Source organism: Nelusetta ayraudi, unplaced genomic scaffold (assembly GCF_046127955.1).
Source record: "Nelusetta ayraudi isolate G7.1 ecotype Tasmania unplaced genomic scaffold, CSIRO-AGI_Nayr_v1 ptg000090l, whole genome shotgun sequence".
Classification (NCBI taxonomy): domain Eukaryota; kingdom Metazoa; phylum Chordata; class Actinopteri; order Tetraodontiformes; family Monacanthidae; genus Nelusetta; species Nelusetta ayraudi.
In genome coordinates, this window is record NW_027466140.1 from 3,654,530 (window position 1) to 3,677,155 (window position 22,626).

Genomic DNA, 22,626 nt, shown 5'->3' on the forward strand with positions numbered 1-22,626 from the left:
TTTATTGAAATCACAGATGCTATTTTCAGAGCTTAAAAGAACGAATACAAAAAAATAAATCTTTAAGTCCAATGATTTTGCCTGACTAAAACAAAAAGTATAAAAGAATGGATTGTATTTTTAATGCAACCTTTTTTCCAACATCTTTTTGTAAGAAAATGTCAAAAAAAAAGAAAAAAAAAAGGAAAAAGCACGAGAGGCCCTGTGGAGGTGGATGCTGCCCCTGTCCACCGGGGGGCATCATGTCACCTCCAGCCCTTCTGGGGTCTCCAACCTCAACACTCCAAACCTCCAAGCTGAATGTACCTCTTTAAAAACTAGTATATTAAAAAAAAAAAAAAAAAAAAAGATTTTCTGTAATAAAGGATCATTGTTTTAAAGAAAATTGATCTTTTTGCTTGTTCTTTTCACTACGATTGAGTGTGTGTGTGTGCGTTCGTGTGCGTGCGTGCGCTGTTTGACCTGGGAATGTGTGTCCATGTGTTGGCGGCTGTTGTGTGTGTTTGTGTGTGTGTGTGTGACCACACTAAGCAGATGCTGTGCAGTTAATGAGATGGCTGAGAGGCTAAGCTGGATCAGCTGAGTGGCTGCATAGCGCTGCTGCTCTCGCTCTGCTCCTTGTGTGGCCTTTTGTCAAACGGTTACAAGAAAAAGAAACTGAAAAAAAAGGTTGCCTACAAACATCCACCTACGCATATCATTTGATTATGCTCAGCGTTGACCCGTCCGTAGCGTGGCCCCGACCTGAAACGGAGAGCGTATCTGTGTATACACAATGACACCCCTTGTGTATTTTGTTCTGTAAGAATGTCATTATTGTGCATTATGGGCTGCACTTGTTGGCAGAGGGAGCCGTAGAGTTTCTTTTTTCTTCCCCGTCCGACAATGGAGCCATTCTCAGGCACATCACTGTATGTTACAGCTGCGGGAAAAGTGTGGACATGAGCGTGGCAGCCGGACAATCCGGCCCACTGTTCACTCCGAGTCAGCGGCAAAGTCAAGGCAGAAGTGGAGACGGGTTGAGTGTGACGGGAAGAGGAGGGGGAATTAGAAGAAAAGTTGTGAGTGAGCTGGCTGTGTGTCAGCGCAGCGGCCGACTCTCGAGCAGAGCTGACGCATTAAAGCCCAGAGCGCAAAAAAAAAAAAAAACAGAGGGGAGTGGAGGGGGGAGGAGCGGAGCAGAGGCAGGCAGACAGCAGTGGGCAGATGGAGCCCAGTTTGTTGTGAAGTAGCTGCTGAGGGCAGGACGGTCCGCGACGCTGCATCATACACTCCGGCAGCAGTGCAGCAAACCGCGATCTCATCTAGCGCTGGTGAAGGTCGCCGTATGCAGCTCAAGGTCAGGAGGATCAAACCGTCCCGTCTGGATATACAGGGAGTTGCAGAAGCGGTGGTGGTGGGGGTGGACGGGTCCCACTGTCCTGGATCTGAGACTGCAAGAACTCAGCGACGAGTCCCAGGGAGGATGTGACGTCCGGGGCTGCAGCTTTTTATTATTTTTTAGTTTTTCTTTTCCTGTATTTTCGATGCTGTCTCCATCAGCCTTGATCCTGTAGTGGAAGTGTCGGCGGGGGGGGAATGGGCCCGGCCTCGCTGCAGGAGGACGGCGAGCCGCATCAGCAGTCCGAGGGGGAGATGGAGAGCTACCGCTGCCTCCTGCAGGCCGGCTCCCAGCTGGAGAGCACACTGCAGCGTGAGTACGCCACTTTTGATGCTGACGGGGCCTTGCTCCACCTCTGAGTACCAGTTTCAATCCTGAAGTCTGCACACAGGGGAGACAGGAAGTAGACACAAGTTTGATTTGCAGTTTTTATGACGTCCGCTGAGTGAGAAACACAACCCGGTTGAAGCTTCAGCAGCAGCAGCCGCAGCAGGCTGATGTGCCATTTCCTGCTGATTTGCCTCGCTAGTGGGAGCCGCCGTGGGGGATTATGTCAGCTGTTTTAAGCCGTCACAGATGGATATTAGAGTTTTTTTCTATCTATAGCAATGATTCTCAGCCTGAATATGAAGGAGTAGAGCAGTGCTAGATGGAGGTGGGAGAGAGGGAAGCTCAGAGTTAAGAGGCAAAGATGTGCAGAAAGTGAATCCAACCTTTATTCTTTAGAGCATCATATGTATATCATATGACAGTGCTCGGCATTGACTGTCATCTGTTTACCCTAAAGCGGCAGTTCTAAAAGAAATGTCCTAACCACTGCTCTCTGCAGGACTGATGACCAGTTCTATAGCTAATAACAGTCTGTGATGGTGTTATTATCAGTGTGCGAGTGGTCCGATGACAGGCAGGGCGGCGCTGTGGTGCCATCAGCCACCTGCAGAGGCTGAGAGATTAGCAGCATCGGTTAGTGTTTAATTAATGCGCCTTGGTTCTTCAACGTCTCCTGTGGCTTCGTCCTGCCTGGACCGGGCGCTCCAGGTAACGGAGACCAGGTCGGGCCGGGCCGCTCGTCTGAGCTGTTCACCGTGTGAAACCTGAGACATTTTCCTGTGGGTGTGGCCTGAACAGCTCACACAAGTGTGTAACGAAAACCCCGTCATTGTTATTCCTGGCGGTGGAAAAGTGCTGCCTTATCTTTAGGACAACATGCAACGCCTTTATAGTCTTTATAGCCGCTTATCACTTAAACCCTGTGTACTGTAAACATGTATTACATATGAAATTCTATGGTGGAGGCTATCATTTGGACTAGGACGCTCCATAAGAGTCATCAGTGAAGGAAAGATGTATTTAGACACTTCAGTCTCCAGTTAGTGTTCATAATTCATAACTGAGCTCAGCTCTGCAAAAACATTACATCAGATTTTTCTTTTATTGTGGTGCTTTTATTTCTTCATGATTAATACTGCTGTTTACATGCAGGTTACACACAGGCTGCTAAATGCTAGCACAGTCACATTGACCAATGGCTTGCATCTCTCTTGCAGCTCAGTGCTCGGCTATAGTTTAACTGATAAGTGAACATGTGGGTCATCCAGAATTCTTGAAACATTCTCCTGAACAATTTTCTGTTGTAGAATTTAATCAATGTTCGATCATTAACCATCAAAAGCTAATATGGTACATGGCAACACTGAAGCGAGAAAATCTCCTACTGAAGGCAATAGGAGAATTTGCCGGAATGTTGAACCGCCCCCGTGTGATGCCGTTGTCTCAGTTTGTCATCTCTGCCTTTCGTGATCTCAAACCAATCTAGTTTCCATGTTCCCCCGGCGCGCTCGCCACTCAGTTTCCCATCAGAAGGCTTGCAGCCGACACTCTAATCCCCTCAGCAGTCAAAGCTTTTGTTTTGCAAAATATCTCATGACCTAAAACCAGAATGAGCGCAGACCTCTGTGTGTGTGCTGTGAAAATGTTTGCATGTGCACGAGGGGTTTTCTCTGTGTGTCTGGGATTACATTGGTTGGGCCCGTGTAAAATCAGAATGCATATGAATACAAATATACCGCTGCTGCTGCTGGTGGTGGCCACTCTGCAAACAGAAAGCAGCTGCTGTTTGCTGCCATTGTGTGTGTGTGTGATTCATAGGGATTCACTTTGGTTTATGGAGTGCAGTGTGGCACGATGCCATGAATGATCCTGCGGTGGCGTTTTCAGAAATGCTTCCTTACAACAGGAATCCCTGTGACACCAACGTCTTTGGAGATATTTGTGTTGAAACAACGACGGAGGGATGGAACCCTTTTGGTTTTCATTGCCACTGCAGCTGCCGAGTTGTATACAGGCTGTGCAAGTTTTATAGGAGTTGTTCCCGTGTGTAATGAATTCCGTCCACGTGGTTCAGAATGTTTGGACAACACAGATAAGCTCCTTTCCTTCGGATTGGTTTGAGTCTACGACTGTTTGGTCTGCTAGTAAATCTCCCTGTTCATCCACACTGGCAAACATTCCTTTTTCCTTGGTGTGTGTGTGTGTGTGTGTGTGTGTGTGTGTGTGTGTGTGTGTGTGTGTGTGTGTGTGTGTGAGAGAGAGAGAGAGAGATAGAAAAAGAGAGAAAAAAAAACATGCTATCTTGCTAGCCACCTGGAACGGTCACCTCTGCATTTCCTTCCACGTTTTTTAATGACTTGTGAACTTGGTGTTGGAGGTGCTGAAAGACTGTTGGACATCTTATCTTGCTGCAGGATTAATCTGAGTCATGGCTGGTTCCCGCAGGGTGAATGAAAGGAGGCTACAGTTTCACCACAAGCCGTAATGTTTCTAATAGCGCCGCAACTTTTAGCTCAGACGGTATTTAGTCTGAGCCCTAACCGCTGTTGTGTGTTGCGCTAAGGTTGTGTGTCCCCAGTCAAAAACAACTTTTATCACTTGAGAGCCAAAATAAACCCCTCAGATTTTCCTCAACGCACATGATCGTCCTGACCTTGGCGTTGTCCCCAATAAGGAGAGTTTCAAACTATACCTGCCTCTGCTTCCTGGAGCTCCGGTAGCTCATGCTAGAGATGCTTGCATAACTATTCCTGCGTGACGGTAACAGTAAGCCTGCGTGCCGCTGCTCCACAGTCTGGTCCTGCTCCGGCTCCTCTCTGTTACAGTCACACATCAAATATTCAGCAGCCAGAAGTCACGCTCATTGCTCCAGGAAAGACACGGTTCCCCCGGTGGATGAATTGGAAAATGACACCTCCTACTCCACCTTTGACGCCTGTCACTTTTGTATCTTTCATCCTCTGCCATCTACTTCCTCCATCTCTGCACTTTCACAGCTATTTTTTTGTAAGCCATCAGATATCAGGAAATTATACCAACAGTTTTAGGCTTGCGAACCAGACTGATGGCAAAATCCACTGCAATGTTCCCAAATTTGGGGAGATTAAAAAAAATAAAATAAAAAATTGTATTATATTATTATTTCGATCGATGTTGTCCTATTTCCTTTGACTGTCACACCTGAAATGTTCTCTTGTGACACAGAAGTCATGAACTTGGGAAATCTGAGTTCAGAGATAACAGGACACACACACACACACACACACACACACACACACACAAACATTGGCCACTACTATATTTGCGACTGGGACTTCTGCCAGCAACCTGATGGTCAGTGAAGACACTCATAAGTAACTGACCTCATGCATTTTAATGATGTCCTTGTCTTACTTGCACTACATCCAGGATTTACAAGGCACCCACTGCTGAGCACCTCTGACAAGCTATTTTCAGATTAAAGCAGACAGATGTGATCGTGGTTGACTCCTACTGTAAACACGTTCATGTCAAAGCCGAGAGTTGAAACCCTGAAGTAAAACAAACCGAGTTGAAACCTTTTTAATGGTAGCAGTTAAAAGGTTTTTTAAACAATTGTTGTGCAGCTTTTTGAGACAGTAAAAAAAAATGGGGTTTGCTCCTTTTTTACTGCGCACTGTCTTCAATGCTGTCTTCTAAAGTACAATTTTGGCGTCTGTCCTCAAGATATTGATCTAAGAAGCCAATTGTCTAGTGGAAAAAAAATATTTCTCATGTTTTCTCTTTCTTTTAAGGAAATTTCAGGTTTTCCTCTGTGAACTTGCGCAATGGCGACCGTGCGAGTCCATATATATATATATATATATATATATATATATATATATATATATATATATATATATACATATATGTATGTATGTATGTATATATACATATATGTATGTATGTATGTATATATACATATATGTATGTATGTATGTATATATACATATATGTATGTATGTATGTATATATACATATATATATGTATGTATGTATGAAGTGTCTCATGTCTGTTTCTTCCATGGAAAGAGGTGTTCAATGCTTGTGAGGGCTACATCCTCTTGTGGCGTCCTTCTCTTATCTCACCTTGGGAAAGGAAGAAGACACTGCAGGGGAGGGACTGGCATATTTATCTTCTCATTACACTCTCATGTACATTCAATGGGATTAAAACTTTGTCCAACCTTGTCTGTGTTGAACATTCTGTTGCGAATGCTGTTTCGACCACTGCCGTTGTTCCTCTTGCAAGACTGAATCTCTTCACTCACTTAGCTTAGACTTTATCATATGACTCAGTGACAGTAATACAACTTTGTTGAGTTTATTTTGTTAATTTGTCTTCAGAGGTCACCACCCCCCTGAGCATGAAGGAAGTGGGAGGCTATATAGAGAAACAGGTGGCTTACCTCTCAGGTGAGTCCTCAGCAACCTATTGGAATATCTTTCAGGGTATTTGCTTATTTGTGTGTTTGTTTGCTTTGTAATTGTACTATGAATCTTTTCTTCCCCAAGGGGGCCGTGGCGAAGACTCCAGCGTCATCGTCACCCTCCCAGAGTGCTCGGCTTTCAGTGACATTCCAGAGGAAGCTCTGTCCAAAGTGTTTACATATCTCACTCTCATCCCTCGGTACGACGTCCTCCCCTCATTCCCGTCTTAATCTCCCCCGTCTCTGTTTCTGCACTGCACCAAAAGTCCAGCACTTGTATTCAGAGCACAGCTGACCTGCAGCTACTCCCCAGCGCTCCTCCATTGATCCTCCACTCTGCCAAAAGAAAATAGCACCGCCCATATTTTCAATATCACACAGCCAGGGCATATTTAGCCCTCTGTTTACGTCCTCCTGCAAAAACCCTCAGTTATGAGATTTTATTGAACCTGCCAATTGTTTGAAAGAGGACAACAACAAAGTGGGTCGAAGGTGGACCAAACGCTTTGAGGGGGTGTTGTGTGTCACTAACCTTCGGGAGATATCATGCTCTTTGTGACGTCACAGGGGGCTGATTTCCAGAACTGGTCATTTGAGCATCCACTTTCTAAAATACAAAGTAAACAAAGAATTAAAGAAGTAAATGATGGACTTTTTTCACGCATGATGCATTCATCAACACATAGAAAACATTGTTGATGATGGTGATGTATAGTATGGGACCATTATTGTTATACAGTCTGATTAAAAACCATGTTGATAGATCATCTATCTATCTATCTATCTACTCCAGAGCAAGGCAACCTGGCGTAAAGTTCGTCATCATTTTAGACCGAAGACTGGACACATGGGCTTCCATCAAAACGGCACTTGCCAGGATAGCAGTAAGTTCAAGCTCTTGTTGACTGCGGTAACGACAGGTAGATCAAAAAAAATATGATGCACCTCTATGCTGGAGCTGTCCATGGTGCTGAGGGAAAACGCCTCTGGGACCAAACTGACTCCCCCCGTCGCCCCCCCCCCCTTTTTTTTCCTCTTTTTTTTTTTTTTTTAACGCGTCAGTAATTGGTTAATGGCAGGCTGAAGTGTTTTGCGTAGTGTGAAGTGTAAGGGGTCGCCGCCCGGACACTGCGCCCGCATCCCGCTGCAGCAGCAGCAGCAGCAGCAGCAGCAGCAGCAGCAGCACCAGAAGTGTGAGTAAGCAGATATTGTCCGATGACGCGGGCTGCTGCTGAGGAGAGGATGTAAAGGGAGGGAGGGAGGTGGAGGGAAGAAGGAGAACCGGTGCAGTCAGCGCTGCCGCCCTCAGGCAGCAGCAGCAGGAGGTGGAGGAGGAGGAGGTGGAGGAGGAGGAGCGGGTCGGCTGGGATCAGGCAGCCCCAGGGAGCCGCTCGGTGCCCGGATCAGCCTGGCGCCGACCTCCGTCCTGACTGAGGGGGAACCATAGCATTTAGCCGACATGTCGTCTGATCCCGTGGCTGACCGCTCGCACCGGCGGGGGCTGCCGAAGATCCAGCGGAGCCCGGTACGAGTCGACCTCCGTAGCTTTATAATCCGCCGCGCCGAGAGTTTGGCGTGAAGTTTCTCGCGTTTGGTGGCGGGCGGGCGGGTCGCATGCGGCAGCGGCTGAGGCTGCAGGGAGGAGGTGGGGGGAGGGAGGGAGATAGGGAGGCACTGCGGTGCGGCTTCTGCTTCGTCATGCCAGTGGTTGTCTGCTGACTGAGAGAGGGACCCTGGGCACAGCCATGTCAGGCTTTTTCTTGCATGCTCATCCCGAAACGTGAGGCTGGAGGTGGCGACCTGCTAGCGCAGTCAGGGCGCGTGAATGTCAGAGGTGGCTTCATGTTCCGTGCATGACGCTGAATATGCAGCAGTCCCGGGGCTATTGGTCCCATACCGTTGGATTATATGTATCATTACATGTGTTTTTCTTCAAAAAAAGAAGGGAAAAGAGAAAAAAATGTGATGCAATCAGGTAACATATTAGGGGTGACTGATCCTTGGAGAATATGTCCGTGCTTGCATAGTGATAACTTGTGTTTAATGTTTTTTGCATGAGTTGATGAATGTGAGAAATAAATAATAAATAAGTAGATGGATAGTAAATAGAGAGATAGAAAGTCAATGGATAGAGAGTCAATAGATAGATGGTAGACGATAAATAATAAACAGATTGATTGATTGATTGATGATTAATGGGAAATAATTGGATAGACAGTAAGAGAGAAAAGACGGATGATAGATAGATAGATAGATAGATAGATAGATCACAGTGCAATTGTGGCATTACAACATTTTCTGGACAATACACCAAAACAGACAACCAAATCCAAACCAGAAAATTGCACTCACAAATGCACAGTGTCTTCCCGAACTCTGTAAAATCAGCATTACACTCCCTGCGATGAGCCCAGTTTTCCGCTGACACCTCGACACGACAGCCAACCTCTCCTGACCTTCTCCCAGGCCTCCTTCCCCGGGAACCTTCACCTGGTCCTGGTGCTTCGACCCACCAGCTTCTTCCACCGCACCGTCACCGACATCGGCTTCCGCTTCAGCCAGGAGGACTTCATGCTCAAGATGCCAGTAAGGCAGCTCCCCCTCAGTTACCAAACATGTCCCACATCACCACCAGGTACCAGGCTCGTTCCTGTGCACTGTGCAATACTGAACTGGAGGACTCAGCCAAAGCACGTTTTTTTTTTTTTTTTTTTTTTAATATTGTAAAATAATAATCATAATCATGCTAGTAATAGTAATAGTGCGAGATGTTTTTCGCGTTGGTTGTGTTTTTCTGAATTCTGGGCAAAGGTCAGAAGTTCTTCAGAATGTGAGCATTAGAAACAGCCTTGGTGCATGCTTGTGATTCCAAATGGGTTTTTATCTGGCAACCGCCTTCAGCAAAGTTACTCACTGTGTTTGGATTTTGAAATTTACAAAGACTGACTTATGCTGTGTGTGTCTGTCTGCGTGTCTATATCTGCCTGCCTGTTTGTGTCTGTACATATATGAATGTATGTATATGCATATATACATGTATGTGTATGTGTATATATATATGTATATATTTGCGTATATATAGTCAGTTTTTTCATAAAACAACAAGCAGGAGAGCAACAACAGCAATACAAAAAAATATATATATATATATACATATATACAGACATACAGCATATATTCATATATATGTAGTGTGAATAGATATATAAAAGATATAGATAGATACATATATATTTTTTAATCAGTTTATAAAAAAACGTTTTATATTCTAAATAGTATGTCAATGTGAAAAAAGTCCAGTGTCCTTTTGTTGCACCTCTAGGTGGTGATGCTGAGCTCCGTCACAGACCTCCTGCGCTACATTGATGAGAACCAGCTGACATCAGAGTTTGGGGGCACTTTAGACTACTGTCACAGCGACTGGATTGTGTTGCGAACAGTAAGCTTCCAGCGAACCGCTGTCGCATTGCCACAGTTAAATGCTGCACTGTTTTTTTTTCACAAATATACTTTGAGATGCTTTTTCTTCTCCTCTGCAGGCCATAGAAAGTTTTGCCGTGACGGTCAAAGACATCGCACAGATGCTGCAGAGCTTCGGCACTGAGCTGGCAGAGGCGGAGCTGCCTGAGGAGGGCAAAGCCATCGAACGTCTCCTGCAGGCGCACACGGAAAAGTACAAGAAACTCAAAGTAAGGTCCTACAGATGTTGTGAAACATGCGTCATGCTCAATGTCACAGTTTCAAGAAGAATTAGGCAGTTGGTTTTGTCGTCACCTCATTATGATTCCATTAACCTATTTTTCATTTGTTCTTTTTTGACAGGATGCAATCAAGTCGGTGTCAAAGGAGGGTCGTCATCTTCTCTTAAGTTTGGAGATCTCAGGGATGGAGGACGAGGCCCAGTGGGACGTCCGTATGGACTGGGAGACGGTACAGAGGCGAGTGAGACGTCCTCAGGTCGCTTCCTCCTGGGAACCTCATCGCTTTTCATGTTTTTTCTGAACGGAACATTTTCTTATTTTGCAGGCTTCTCGCTCAGCTCAGAGACATGGAGTCGGCGTTTGACGGCTTCTTTGAGAAGCATCGCTTGAAACTCCATCAGTACCAGCAGTTGCTGAAATATGAGAAAAGCTTCCAGGAGGTCAGGATGCTTTTTCTCTCATCTCTTTGCATACATGTTGTTGTGGCCTGTGTTTTTACTTTCAGAATGAAAAAAGAAAAAAAAAAACAAACAAAAAAACGGCTCATGTTACAATTTTTTCATGTTTCTATGCGATAAATGTGTGTCTTCTACTCAGATGGAGCTGTGTCTGAAGCATCTGATTGCCCAGGAGAGGGAGCTATTGACCTCAGTCAACAACCTGCCTCAAACAGAACAGGCCCTGAAGAAGTTGGACGTTCTGGAGTCCAGTGCGCAGGTCGGTCACCCACCTGCTATTTTGCAAATCCCGGCACCTGCTGCTTGGCTCAGGGTGCTGAAGGGGTGCCTCCTCTGCTCCTCCGCCAGGAGGTGATGGCCCGAGCTCAGATCATCGTCCTCCACGGACACCAGCTGTCCGCCGCCCACCACTACGCCGTGGCGCTCATCATGCAGCGGTGCAACGAGCTGCGGCACTTCTGCGACACGCTGGACGCCGCCCTGCAGGCCAAACACGCCCGTCTGCTGCAGACGCACCAGCTGCTGCTCTGCCTCCGACAGGTAGCGTCTGCAGCGTCGCTGGTTGGTTGTTTGTTTGTTAGATATTATCCTCCATCACCACACAGGCCCAAACCTGGTGCGATGACGGGGCGTATCTGCTGGCCAATCAGCTGGTGGACAAGCTGCAGTCCAAGGAGGAAGCCCAGGCCGCCCTGAGGGAGATTGAGAGGTTTCTGGAGGGGGCGCCGTCCATGCTGAATTCCGGGACCGACGTCCTGGCCATGGAGTACGAAGCCGTCATCACACCCCAGCTGCAGGTTGGCACAAGCAGCAGTGTTTCTCATCGGTGAATTTGAGAATGATTAAAAAAAAATTGCACATCGTCCAGTAGATTTAAAGGTCCAGTCTGTAAAAATTTTTAAGGAAGCCTGACAGCACATTTTGAATTTAGGCCACTGAAAAGATGGCAGCTAACCAGGAGCAGACCCTTGCTCTTTCTTCTTATATATATCAGAACCGTTCTAAGGGTAGGAAAACTAAATATCTTTAATTCTTACTGCAGTGCAACAAGGTATAAAGCAATATGTGTTTTAATGAGATATGTTAGACTTAACTGAAGTGATGGGGAATTTTGTCTTCGAGTGCTACAGACAGTTTGTCACACCGGAATAAATACAAATACAGAACAGAAATATAAATAGATGAAAGAAATACAGACCTGATCCAGCAACACAGAAGCCTGAACCTGAGAAAAACACAGCATGTATTCCAATGTTGCACCCTTCCACATAAATCAGAATTCAACAACGAAATAACCTGAGAAATGTTTTTCAAAAATAAGAGAATCTGATCAATTTAATGGTTAAAATAATTCTAGGATTCAGTCAGTAGGATTATGGGACACATGTATGCATTACAACATTGTTGTTCCTTGTCCCAGTTCCGGTTCTGCCTGTCTGTCTCTGCCAGGCCCAGATAGCGGAGACCTTTGACAAGCACGCAGCCGTTCAGCAGATGATCCAGAACCGACAGTTGTGTCTGAGGAAGCTGGCTGACAAGCACGTTCGGCCCGTCCAGCTGGTGGCCCCTCGGCCCGAAAACCCCCCGCGCTCCAAGTCCCCGCTCTTCTCCCCGAAGCACGGTACTCTCTCTGTGTCTCTCTCACACACACACACACACACACACACACACACACACACACACACACACACACACACACACACACACACGTTCATAAGGTTTTAATAGAAACTAGCTGTGCCTTTTCATTCACACATGCGCGACAGTTGGCTCTCTGCAAACCGTAATTCCTTTCTGACCCCCCTCCCCTCGTTTCCCAGGCCCGGTTGGGGGTCTTTTAGTTCCCCCCTCAGGCCTGGCAACAGACCCCCTCCCTTTCCCCCACCGCCCAGAATCTTTCCTTGAAGCACCGCGGCTGCATTAACACATCACAGGGTCCCACTGACAGGGCCTAAAGGTGTTCCTGGTTCAGCTTTTGGGGTTTTGCGGCCCACCTTTTTACAAAGCAGGAGCCCGTAGCCGCCATAGAGCAGAATAATCAGTCTGCTGGGAGATATCTGACTGCTCTATTAGTCGCTGCAGCTGCTATGATCCACGTGAGGCTCGTGTACATTAAAGGAGCTCTCGTCTCCCACTGTGTCTCCAGGGAGGATGCGCAGAGCAGAGCCAGCAGTATAGAGCAGCAGAACCCAATTAATACTACGGTATATGTGTTACTCGGCACGCCACTTTCTATTTGCAGGCATCTCTTGTGCTCTTGTCCAAGTGTATAGGACAGAAATAAACAGGCGTCACGTCCGTTCATGCCTGTAAATGTTTTCATCCCCTCCCTCCGTGATATGAACCCGAGTGAGAAAAAGACCAGTGATAGAATATGAATGACTGCCTCACCCTGTTAATACACCAGGCCTTTGAGGAAGGAGATGAAGGGAAACGTGGTTATTTTTGATGGATTCTAACCAGTGAGTCCGCACAAGAGCACGTAGTGCACGCTGGGCTGAGGGTGGGATCAAAAGAGCACTGACCGTTCAAACAGCTTGACAGATCTTCACATTCTGTCTCCAGGCTGCAGCATCAAATGAGGCATCTTGTTATCATTCAGTTCACTTTTTTTTTTTTTTTTAACACATTGCCAAAGGTTACAAGTTGTCACCCAAATATACATTCATATGCTACATATTTGCTTGAATCACTCACACACCGTTGATTCTTGCTAATGGTGTTTGCTTTTAAACAGGGGACAGTTTGAAGTTCACCTTTGACCTCTCCCTTCCCGGAAAGAGAGCATCCCGAAAGAGTCCCAACCCTAAGAAGGTAAGAACACAATACATTCCCCAAACTAACCTCAGTAAAGTAGCAGTAAAGCACCTTGGTCTTCTCAGAAGACCTTCACCGTGCCGTCTTGGTGCAGTCATGTAGCACTCAGGCACTTTCATTCCCTCTCTGTGGAAAGCTAGCTTTCGGATTGAGGGCTGTCCATCTCTGGTTTCAGATAGAGGTGATTCACGACTATCAGGAGGGTCGGAGCTGTGTGTCCTACGGTGTGGAGGGAGAGGACAGCCCCGATCAGCTGAAGCGGTGAGGAGGAGGAGGAAGAGGAGGAGGAGGCTGCTTGTCCTCACTTCTGCTCTTGATGTTGTTCACTAGTGCTTCTCTTTGTTTGGCGCAAATGACACCCTCTGGCCCTCTCTTCCTCCCCTGTGTGTGTGCACGTGTGTGTGTGTGTGTGTGTGTTCCAGTCACGTGATGAGGGAACTCATAGAGACGGAAAGAATCTATGTGGAGGAGCTGCTGTCGATTCTGCTGGTGAGAAATTACCTGCAATGAAAAAAGACTTTATGGTTGTTGGTGGGGGGGTGTACACACCTCTGTGTATTATTTGCATGTTGTGCATTGTGTGTCAGGGTTACCGGGCGGAGATGGACAACCCGGCTCTGTCGGGACTCCTGCCGCTGATCCTGCGCAGCAAGAGGGACATTCTCTTCGGAAACATGCCCGAGATTTACAACTTCCACAGCAGGCAAGCAGTGAAGTGCTCATACATGAAATAGAAGCATGACTGCTGGTTCGCTGTCATTGGTGTTTGGTATCGCGGCAGCCAACGCTAATGTGTTCTGGTTAAAATCAGTGAGACTATGTTTGTTTTTAGGATATCGATCATGAGATCACAAAATATTAATGAATATCAGACCAAAAAAGACAAAGTCTTCCATTGAGTAACATATTTGGAAAGATGATCCTCAATTATAAACATTATTGTATGAAATAAATAATTTGATAAATAATTAGACTTATGAGGGATTCTAAGTGTTGCTTGTTGGTTGAACTGTTAAATCCTGGCATCCAGGATTTTCCTCCAGGACCTGGAAGGATGCCTGGAATGCCCGGAAAGAGTCGGAGCCTGTTTCCTGAAACGGGTGAGATGAGTTGCTTTTTTTTTTTAGGGGGTGCGATTTGTGATTTTTTTGGCCATTTCTTTACAGTTTTCCCCCTTTCTTGTCTCCTCAGAAAGAGTGCTTCCAAATGTATGAGTGCTACTGTCAGAATAAGCCGCGCTCGGAGGCGCTGTGGAGACAGTTCTCCGACTCTTCCTTCTTCCAGGTCTGATTCCTCTTTTCCTGCATATCATCGTCGAGCTAAATCGACCCTGTGCTGTGTGAGTTTCTGTGTGTGAGTTTGTGTGTGAGTGCAAAAACTGGATAGACGTATTGTTCCTGACCAGGGCAGGTCGGGCCTTCGGGTGGGAGCTGCTGCCATCAGCCCCGGAATATTTGTCTCAAAGGCCTTTTGTGGCCCAGAAATGTAGACTAATTCCGTCCATTCTGCACCGAACCGCATTAGAGCTCCTTATGTCCCTTTAGTTTTAGAATCTACACACTGATTTGTGATACACATGACTCAAACCCTCTTTTCCCGCTGTGCAGGAGTGTCAAAAAAAGCTGGAGCACAAACTGGGCCTGGACTCCTACCTGCTGAAACCAGTCCAGCGACTCACCAAATACCAGCTGCTGCTCAAGGTCAGATGAAGCTACATGATTCTGTAGGACTGAACACTTACAGAAACGGTGTCAGCTCATAATAGAGTTACATAGAAATGTATGTAATATGTATATTGAGCTAAGATAATAAGGTAACAAAAATATGAGTGCACTTGACCTGAAGGAATTCTCAAATTTATGCAACTCAGGAACATGATGGAAACATTCAGTAACTTTGCCTTTCAAATTCCTAATTTCAAACTAGTGACAGGCAGTTGTTTTTGTCAAAAACACACAAAGCACATTATGACTTTTAATTTGAAACTCTAGATTTCTATACAAAGAATTTTGATTTGCTTTTGTGTCGTCTTCGCTGTCGTGTTTTCTAACCTCCGGCCTGCTCACGTATTCCTCAGGAGCTTCTCAAATACAGCACAGACTGCGAGGGCACGTCTGAACTACAGGGGGCGCTGACGGCGATGCTGGACCTGCTCAAGTCAGTCAACGACTCCATGCATCAGATCGCCATCACGGGATACGAGGTCCTTTAACAGCGACTGCGTCCAAATTGTGGGTCTGGGTGGAAACTGATGAAGAAGAAGAGCTTTCCAACCTTTTTTTCCCCCCGGCAGGGCGACATTTGTGAGCTGGGCCGCGTGCTGATGCAGGGCTCCTTCAGTGTGTGGCTCAGCCACAAGAGGGGCCCCACCCGCATGAAGGAGCTGGCTCGCTTCAAGCCCATGCAGCGCCACCTCTTCCTGTACGAGAGGGCCCTGCTGCTGTGCAAGCGCAGGGAGGAGCACGGCGACGGCTGCGACAAGACGCCGTCCTACAGCTTCAAACACTGTTTGAAGGTCGGTACCGCGTGCTCGCGTGTGTGTGTGTGTTTTTCTTTTTTTAGAAGAAAGCCACTGCTTGACCTCTTGGGAAGAACAGTGCAAGACTTTTAAATAAATCACTAGCTGCTGATCTCTGTACTTTGATACGAGCATTCTGGTCTTGCATGGTGATCAACTCAGACTTGTGCTGCACATGCACTGAAGGGTGTCGCTTCAACACTCTTTCTTTTTAAAAATACTGGTCATGAAAATATCAAACGCTACTATTGTTCTTTAAAAACTTTCCTTCCTGCCTTTTTCTTTCTTTCCTCCTTTTCAAGGTTGTTTAATGTGACAATTTAACAGAATATAGTGCAGCGATATATGCTGTCTTCACTTCAATCTGTTGTATTTCCAAGTCTGTTGACACACACATTTTATTTTTCAAAGAAAACTGAGTCTTACTATCATCATTTTAATCTTCCACCTTCTTTGGGGAGAACATTTTGACATACCTGGCATCCCTCCGCTGAACACATTTGAATTGAGCTCACGTCACGTCCTTGACACAATGCAATGACCTGCAGGTGATACACAACCCCTAAACGTGCACGGCAGTGCAAGGCCCTGCTGGCAGCGCTCCTGCAGCTCTTCTCTCCTCTTGACTTGCGGCGAGCGTAGTCGCACCAGCGCCGCCGCAGCAGCAGCTGCCGCTGCTCTTGATTTATTATTGAGGATGCAGGCAGGATGAAGCCACGCAGCGGAGGGGTGCCAGCGTGTGTCGGGACAGATGTGTTACATGATGTAAGGCTGGCTGTGTGTGTGTGTGTGTCTTGGCAGATGACTGCGGTGGGGATCACAGAGAACGTCAAGGGGGATGTGAAGAAGTTTGAGATCTGGTACAGTGGCAGGGAGGAAGTGTACGTGGTTCAGGTGAGGAGAGCGAACATTTGGAATAGTTTTAGCTTAATGTAGGAGTATAGCTGCAATTTGTGTAAATTCTTCATTGTAATTTGCATCACAGTAAAATAAAATAAAAATCTTTGGATTCGTGTTTCGTCCTTGGAGGAAACCAGACATTCAATGATAGAAGTTGATGATTCAATGAAAACGTATTTTGAAGAGAAATCGCTGAAATGTTGTGATTTCGATATTCAGGAGATGTATTTATTGTGTTTCCTGCTGCGTCTCAGGCTCCCACGGTGGAAGTGAAGATGGCCTGGCTCAGCGAGCTTCGCAGGATCCTGACCAACCAGCAGAAGCTGCTCAGAGGTCTGACAATAGACGCATGCACGCACATACATATGCTCTTTGTTTGTTGCTTCCTAAGGTTGGAGTCCAAAAAAATCAAAGATAATTTTTTATGCAAGTTTAAATAAATACATGCTCAAGAATAACAATTTTTTTTTTTTTTTTTTTTAGAATTTTAAACTTTATTGGAAAGTGAAATTCCAATTCTTTTCCCTCCTCAGATGAAGTCTACCAACACGGCCAGATGATCGGACACGTGCAGCCTCCTCAGACGCTCACTGAGAGGTCAGTAGGTGGGCTGCTGGCCTTGTTACCATCGTTAGCAGTGCAGTGTTAGAGGTGTGACTGGAGGCTACACCCGCGCACACGCACACACTCACACACACACACACACACACACACACACACACCGCCCACAGCTATCTGGTTGCCTCCCATCCCCAGCTGCAGGGGCATGCGTCCGTCCAGAGGGGTCCCCCGCCCCCGGGGGTGTCTGCCGGGGCTGGACTTTGTCTCACTGTCAGCTGACGTCTTTCTGTGCCTGCGCTCCCGAAGCCCCCGCCCCCGAAGCCCCAGGCAGCGTGCCCGGCCTCGGCCCCGCCTCCACCCTCAGCGCCACTGACCTGCCCTAATGCTCAGTGGTAAACTCAGCCTGGCTCGCGTCGCCCTGGCATGACTCCGAAACCCCTCCGCTCCCCCTCCTTCCTTCTGATACTGACCGCCATCCTGGTCCATAACTGACCCTCTCACCCACCGCGGATCAGCTGCGATCGCAGCGGCTGCTGCGAGTCATGTCATCTTCGAAAAACGCAAGACAAAAATACTGACAGTTTTTCTGCATCTTGGCTTTGCCATTGGCATGCGACGAAGGGGGAAGGAGCTTCCCATTCCATTGGGTTTCTTTGTTTTCTCCATGGCACCTGGTTTTAAGATGATGTTTTGAGATGAGTCAGCCAGTCTATCATCATTACTCTGAAATTAAAGGTCTCATATGCAAAATTCACTTTATCAATACTCTCTAATCATGATTATCAAAAAGAAATCCATCAATTCCTGCTTTTGCTTGCCCCACTTTTCAAAAAATGTGTGCTTAAAAAAAACACAATTAGGTCCCTTGTGATGTCATAAAGGGCACTACTGCCTCTCAGAGGGCTGAGTGACCATGTGGCTCACCAGCCAATTTATAATCCACATGGAATGTTTCATAAATCATCAATTGGCTTTATTGCACAGAGCTGAAACCAAGGCTGCCTCTCCAGAATTCAACAGTTTTCTGGGGATTTTGAATAATGCAAGACTATAAAGAGTGCAATATGGGGCTTTTAATTGCAGGTCAGCCAAATATCTATGTTATTTTTTTCCTGGCTGCTTTTGCTGACACATTGTGATCCCAGACACGTGCACACGGCTCCTCTGCTGCTGCTGTTGTTGTCCTGCCGGTGTCTGAGTGGTCAATAGTGATGCGAGAGAAGACGGCACAGAATTATTCTCTGAGAATGACGTTGTATGCACTCACACGGCAGCGCTCAGCTTTTTGGTGATGTGTGTTGTTCTCTCCAGCAAACAGCAGAGGGCGTCCGTGAGCTCAGAGGACACGGAGTCGGGGAGGAGCAGCCCGGACCCCCAGCCTCACTCCCAGAGGAGCCGCCACAACCGCAGGAGTGAGTCACTTCCGTCAAAAACACCTGCTCGCTTCTCCTCTTAATCCAGTAGATACTTAGTAACGGAAGAGCAGAAAATAACACGGGATTAGATTTTTTTTCCCCCAGCTGTCTCTGACCAATCTGACTTTTCCCTCCTCACCAGTCCAGTTGTACTTTGACCTGAGGAACCAAGTTCATGGAGGAGTTATGGGGAAAAGGGTCCAACTCCTGAGATTAGTTTATGATTCCACGTTCTTGTTAATATCCCAGTAAGTGACGCCGGGAGGTGCTGAGTCACCTCAGCGTGGTTACTAAGTATCTACGCAGTAACTTTTGGTGACGTCAGAGGGAACCGAGGCGACCGGCGATTGGCGGTGACGGCCGCTGTGTTGTCTGCGTTGTGTGTCAGGTTGGCCCGGAGCTCATCACTCGGTCGACGCCTGCGGGGATCTGGAGGAGTGGTCTGGAGGTCAGGACGGCCTCCAGCAGTCTGACATGGAGGATGAGGTTCTGGTGCAACTGGTACGGCAAACATCAGCTGATATGAACAGTGAGGCTACTATTACTGCCAATGGCAGTAATACAAATTTAACTACAGGCACTAATAACTTGCTATACCAATATAATATGATATGATATAATGCAATGCAATGCAATGCAATGTAATGTAATGTAACGTAATATAACATAATATAATGTAATGTGATATAATGTAATATAATATAAATATACACATAATAACTTTATTTTATTGATTTATAACACTTAACAAACCCCAAATTAATTGGTTGCAATAATCACACGACTAAACAAATAAGATAAAATTTAATTGTAATTTTTATAATTAAAACAAATGGACATGAAAAAGCAGCTCCTCTCCTGTGTCACCAGTCTCCGGGCAGATATGTGGCTCTGGCTGACTGCCTTCAGAACGGCCCTGACAGCGTCGCCATTAGATCCGGAGACGTCATTCAGCTGCAGAGGGAAGACGAGGGCCGCTGGTGAGTTTTCAGCCATGGTGCGTTCAAGGCCTGCGGTAAAGTCAGAACGCACATCTGAGGGTGTTTTCTCTCTCAAAAAAAAGACAAACAGTAGAGGTTGACCTAGATGAAGCTAACTGTGAAAAACTTTGCTGTTGCCGCGTCGCCCCTCTTCAAGTGTCTCTGACTTCTCCTCATCTTTGAGGTTGGTGAGGAACGTGAGCCGGCGACAGGAGGGCTTCATGGCCGCTGCCAATCTGCAGCTGATCGTGGGAGACAGCGGTCGGGGACACTCCTTCAGACTGCGAGGTGAGACAAGATGACAGCTGAGCCTCGCTGAATTTTCTTGAGTTTGATTTTTCCTTGATTTTTCTCAATGTTTTCCTCCAGGTGGGGGGAACCTGAAGACGAGGAAGCTCAGCTCTCCGTAGAGAAGAAGAGCTACAGAGTCTGTCTCTGATTTTTTTGTACCTGCGAACAGACAGAAGAAGCAGACTGAGCCATGGCTGTCACGCTCTTCCTCCTCCTCCTCGTCCTCCTCCACTCTCCAGCTCATCACAGGACTTAGGTGGGAATATTTGGACCTGATTTGTCTTCCTGGTCCCTCTTGACAACCTGGTGAGATCACCGTTTCCTCTGGTGGTGGAGTTGCACTGCGGCTCAGGAAGGTGTTTCGACCTCTCGGACAATCAACGGCTGGACTCGGTCTTCCTCGTTTCCTACCGACAAACCTGGTGTTTGGTCTTTTTCACCGCTCTCGTCTGCAGCACCACACGCAGGCAAGAAGTGACGTTTCCCCTGCAGCGTTACAGACTGTTGGACGTCTGGGAAAACTGTTTCACATGTGAAGCTCGCACTTGAAAGTCATCGCAATCTCATCGTCGTCGTTGTCATCGCAATCACAGGACTTGTTTGAGATTTTGTGAAGACGTGACCGTCCCCGATGATTTATTGCGTTGCGTAGTGGCATCTTTGTGGCAATCTGTCTAAGTCCCCCCCCCCAACCATCAAACTATTTTGTCATGTTTGATTTCGTACGGCAGCTTTCTCTTGAAAAGTCCAGAAAGTTCAAATGCCAAAACGTGCCATAACCACAAGGCCTTGATTTGAATTGTCGCTCTTCTGCAAATCACCTGTTTGCACTTGTGTGTTTTAGCTTTGATGCTGAACTGGGCAAATGTTCATAGAGCACTTTACTAACCTGAGAGGGATAGTTCACCCAAAATCTGACCCACTTGCTACTCACCATCTTGGTGATGAAGGTGGATGCAACAGTTTTTAATCCGTCTGACGATTCTAGGCTTTCACAGAGGTAATGAATTCTGCCCATCTGGAGTATTTCTGGCCAAATACTCTGATCAATACAGTTTCTATCTCGGCTGATCTCTCTGGGTGTTGGATCCTATCCCAGTGGTCTAAGAGTGAAGGTGGGTGCCAGGTCAGTAGAGGGCCACATCAAGAGACTGACAATCATCCACAGCGGTAGAAGGGTTGAGTTGGGGCAACTGGGCTTGTTCTTGTGATCTTGAAGACGTTTCGCCGCTCACCCAAAAGGCTTCTTCAGCTCTGAAAAGACGTTGGAGAGTCCACTGAAGATTCAACCACTCTTTACACCTTTCCTCAACGGGGCCTAGTCACACCCTCACCCCTCGGTGGTTAAATACCTGGGACGGACTCTCCAACACCTTTTCAGAACTGAAGAAGCCTTTCGGATGAGAGGCGAAACGTCTTCAAGATCACGAGAACAAGTCCAGTTGCCCCAACTCAACCCTTCTGCCTTCAGATGACCTGGATGACTAAGAACCTTCACAGGCAATAATCCGCAACCACACCTACAACACGGGAGGACATGCACACTCCACTCAGAAAAGGCTCCAAATTTCAGTTTTTGGGTGAACTATCCCTTTAAATGAAAAAAGAAGTGAAACAACCCTGAATGTATGCATCTCTCCCCTGCCGCTGCTGCTGCTGCTGCTGCTGCTGCTGCTGCGGCTTTACATCCTCCCCTGCAGCGCATCTTCCCTCCCTCATGCTGTTACCTCCTTTTATTTGCGGCGTGTTTGGGAGGCAGGGGAGATGTTACCCCCCTGCGCGCAGCCGCCGGTCGACGTGTCACTGGCGCTGATGTAAGACGCAGGCAGACGCGACGAAGATTGATGGCAACGTTATCCCTCGAGCGAGCGAGCGCCGCAGACTGACAGGGAGGCCACGGAGCTCCCTCCCCCTCACGCACCCCCGAACAAAAAAAAAGCTGTCAGCCTCCTTCAGAAATCCTCTGGGAGACTGTTGTCAGCCAGTGTGTACAGAGGAGTTTGCAGTGGGGGGGTTGTAACGCCCAGAGATTAGGCCGTGTTCAGCCCTCCATCACGCAGGCAGATTATTTCCTGCTCTCCATTAAGGACCGGTTAATCTCTGGTTCCCCCTTAAAAGGGATCATACAGCTAATGTGAAATATACCCTCTGTGTTGAGCGCTTAATTAAATATTGATTGCCGACTTATATGAATTTACCGCATCGCGCCAGGGTCCCAGGCAGAGGGGCTGCCTTTGATTCGCTCTTTGATATGGATATGAGTTTGGGAAAAGCAGCAGGAGCCGCGGCGCGCTACACACTTCCTGTATTGTTTTAATTTATTTATTTTGCTGTCATGTTGTTCCCCTCAAAGTGTCTGCGCTGCCCCGGAATGAAAGTACATCTCTGTATATTTACAGGAGCAATGTTTAACTTGCACATCGGGAAAAACAAGCAAAAAAATTTTCACTTCATCTGACAGAAATCTGATGGCTTCCCTGTAATTTTTTTTTTTTTTTTCATCCAAAATGCTGCAACTTTGCACAGATTTCCAGGCTGGAAAACAAAAGAATAAAATACTCAATATATTCTGTATCCTGATGAGCCAAATAGACTTCTGAGCTGCTTTGGCATGAAAAATGCATGGCAACCGAACAATGAGCAGGTGGCTACTGATCTAAACCTTCAGCTCTTCAGCGGTAAACAGTACAGCTGATGATGATGTCTTTATTGTAATAACTGTTTTTAGTATTTAAAATGATTAATTTCTCACTTTTCAGATGGTGATGCGGGAACAAAAGGAAACTCCATTTCATAAACTTGATTCAGTCTAAATTCTCCAGGTGA

General features: G+C 46.7%; 1 protein-coding gene across 1 annotated transcript; it reads left to right on the forward strand.

The window, feature by feature from the left end:
- The first annotated feature begins 1,159 nt into the window (after positions 1 to 1,159).
- Positions 1,160 to 22,621, forward strand: mcf2a (MCF.2 cell line derived transforming sequence a). The gene is made up of 30 exons (XM_076046736.1): positions 1,160 to 1,693; positions 6,077 to 6,145; positions 6,245 to 6,359; positions 6,953 to 7,043; positions 8,626 to 8,745; positions 9,482 to 9,598; positions 9,699 to 9,848; positions 9,982 to 10,097; positions 10,186 to 10,300; positions 10,458 to 10,577; positions 10,667 to 10,858; positions 10,924 to 11,115; positions 11,768 to 11,939; positions 13,056 to 13,132; positions 13,311 to 13,396; positions 13,558 to 13,624; positions 13,723 to 13,838; positions 14,166 to 14,235; positions 14,327 to 14,419; positions 14,743 to 14,835; positions 15,213 to 15,338; positions 15,429 to 15,650; positions 16,455 to 16,547; positions 16,808 to 16,886; positions 17,087 to 17,150; positions 18,426 to 18,526; positions 18,918 to 19,030; positions 19,400 to 19,509; positions 19,694 to 19,797; positions 19,879 to 22,621. Exons 1-30 carry the CDS (start codon positions 1,579 to 1,581, stop codon positions 19,917 to 19,919), a joined length of 3,339 nt encoding a protein of 1,112 aa, XP_075902851.1. The 5' UTR covers positions 1,160 to 1,578; the 3' UTR covers positions 19,920 to 22,621.
- Positions 22,622 to 22,626: the final 5 nt, after the last annotated feature.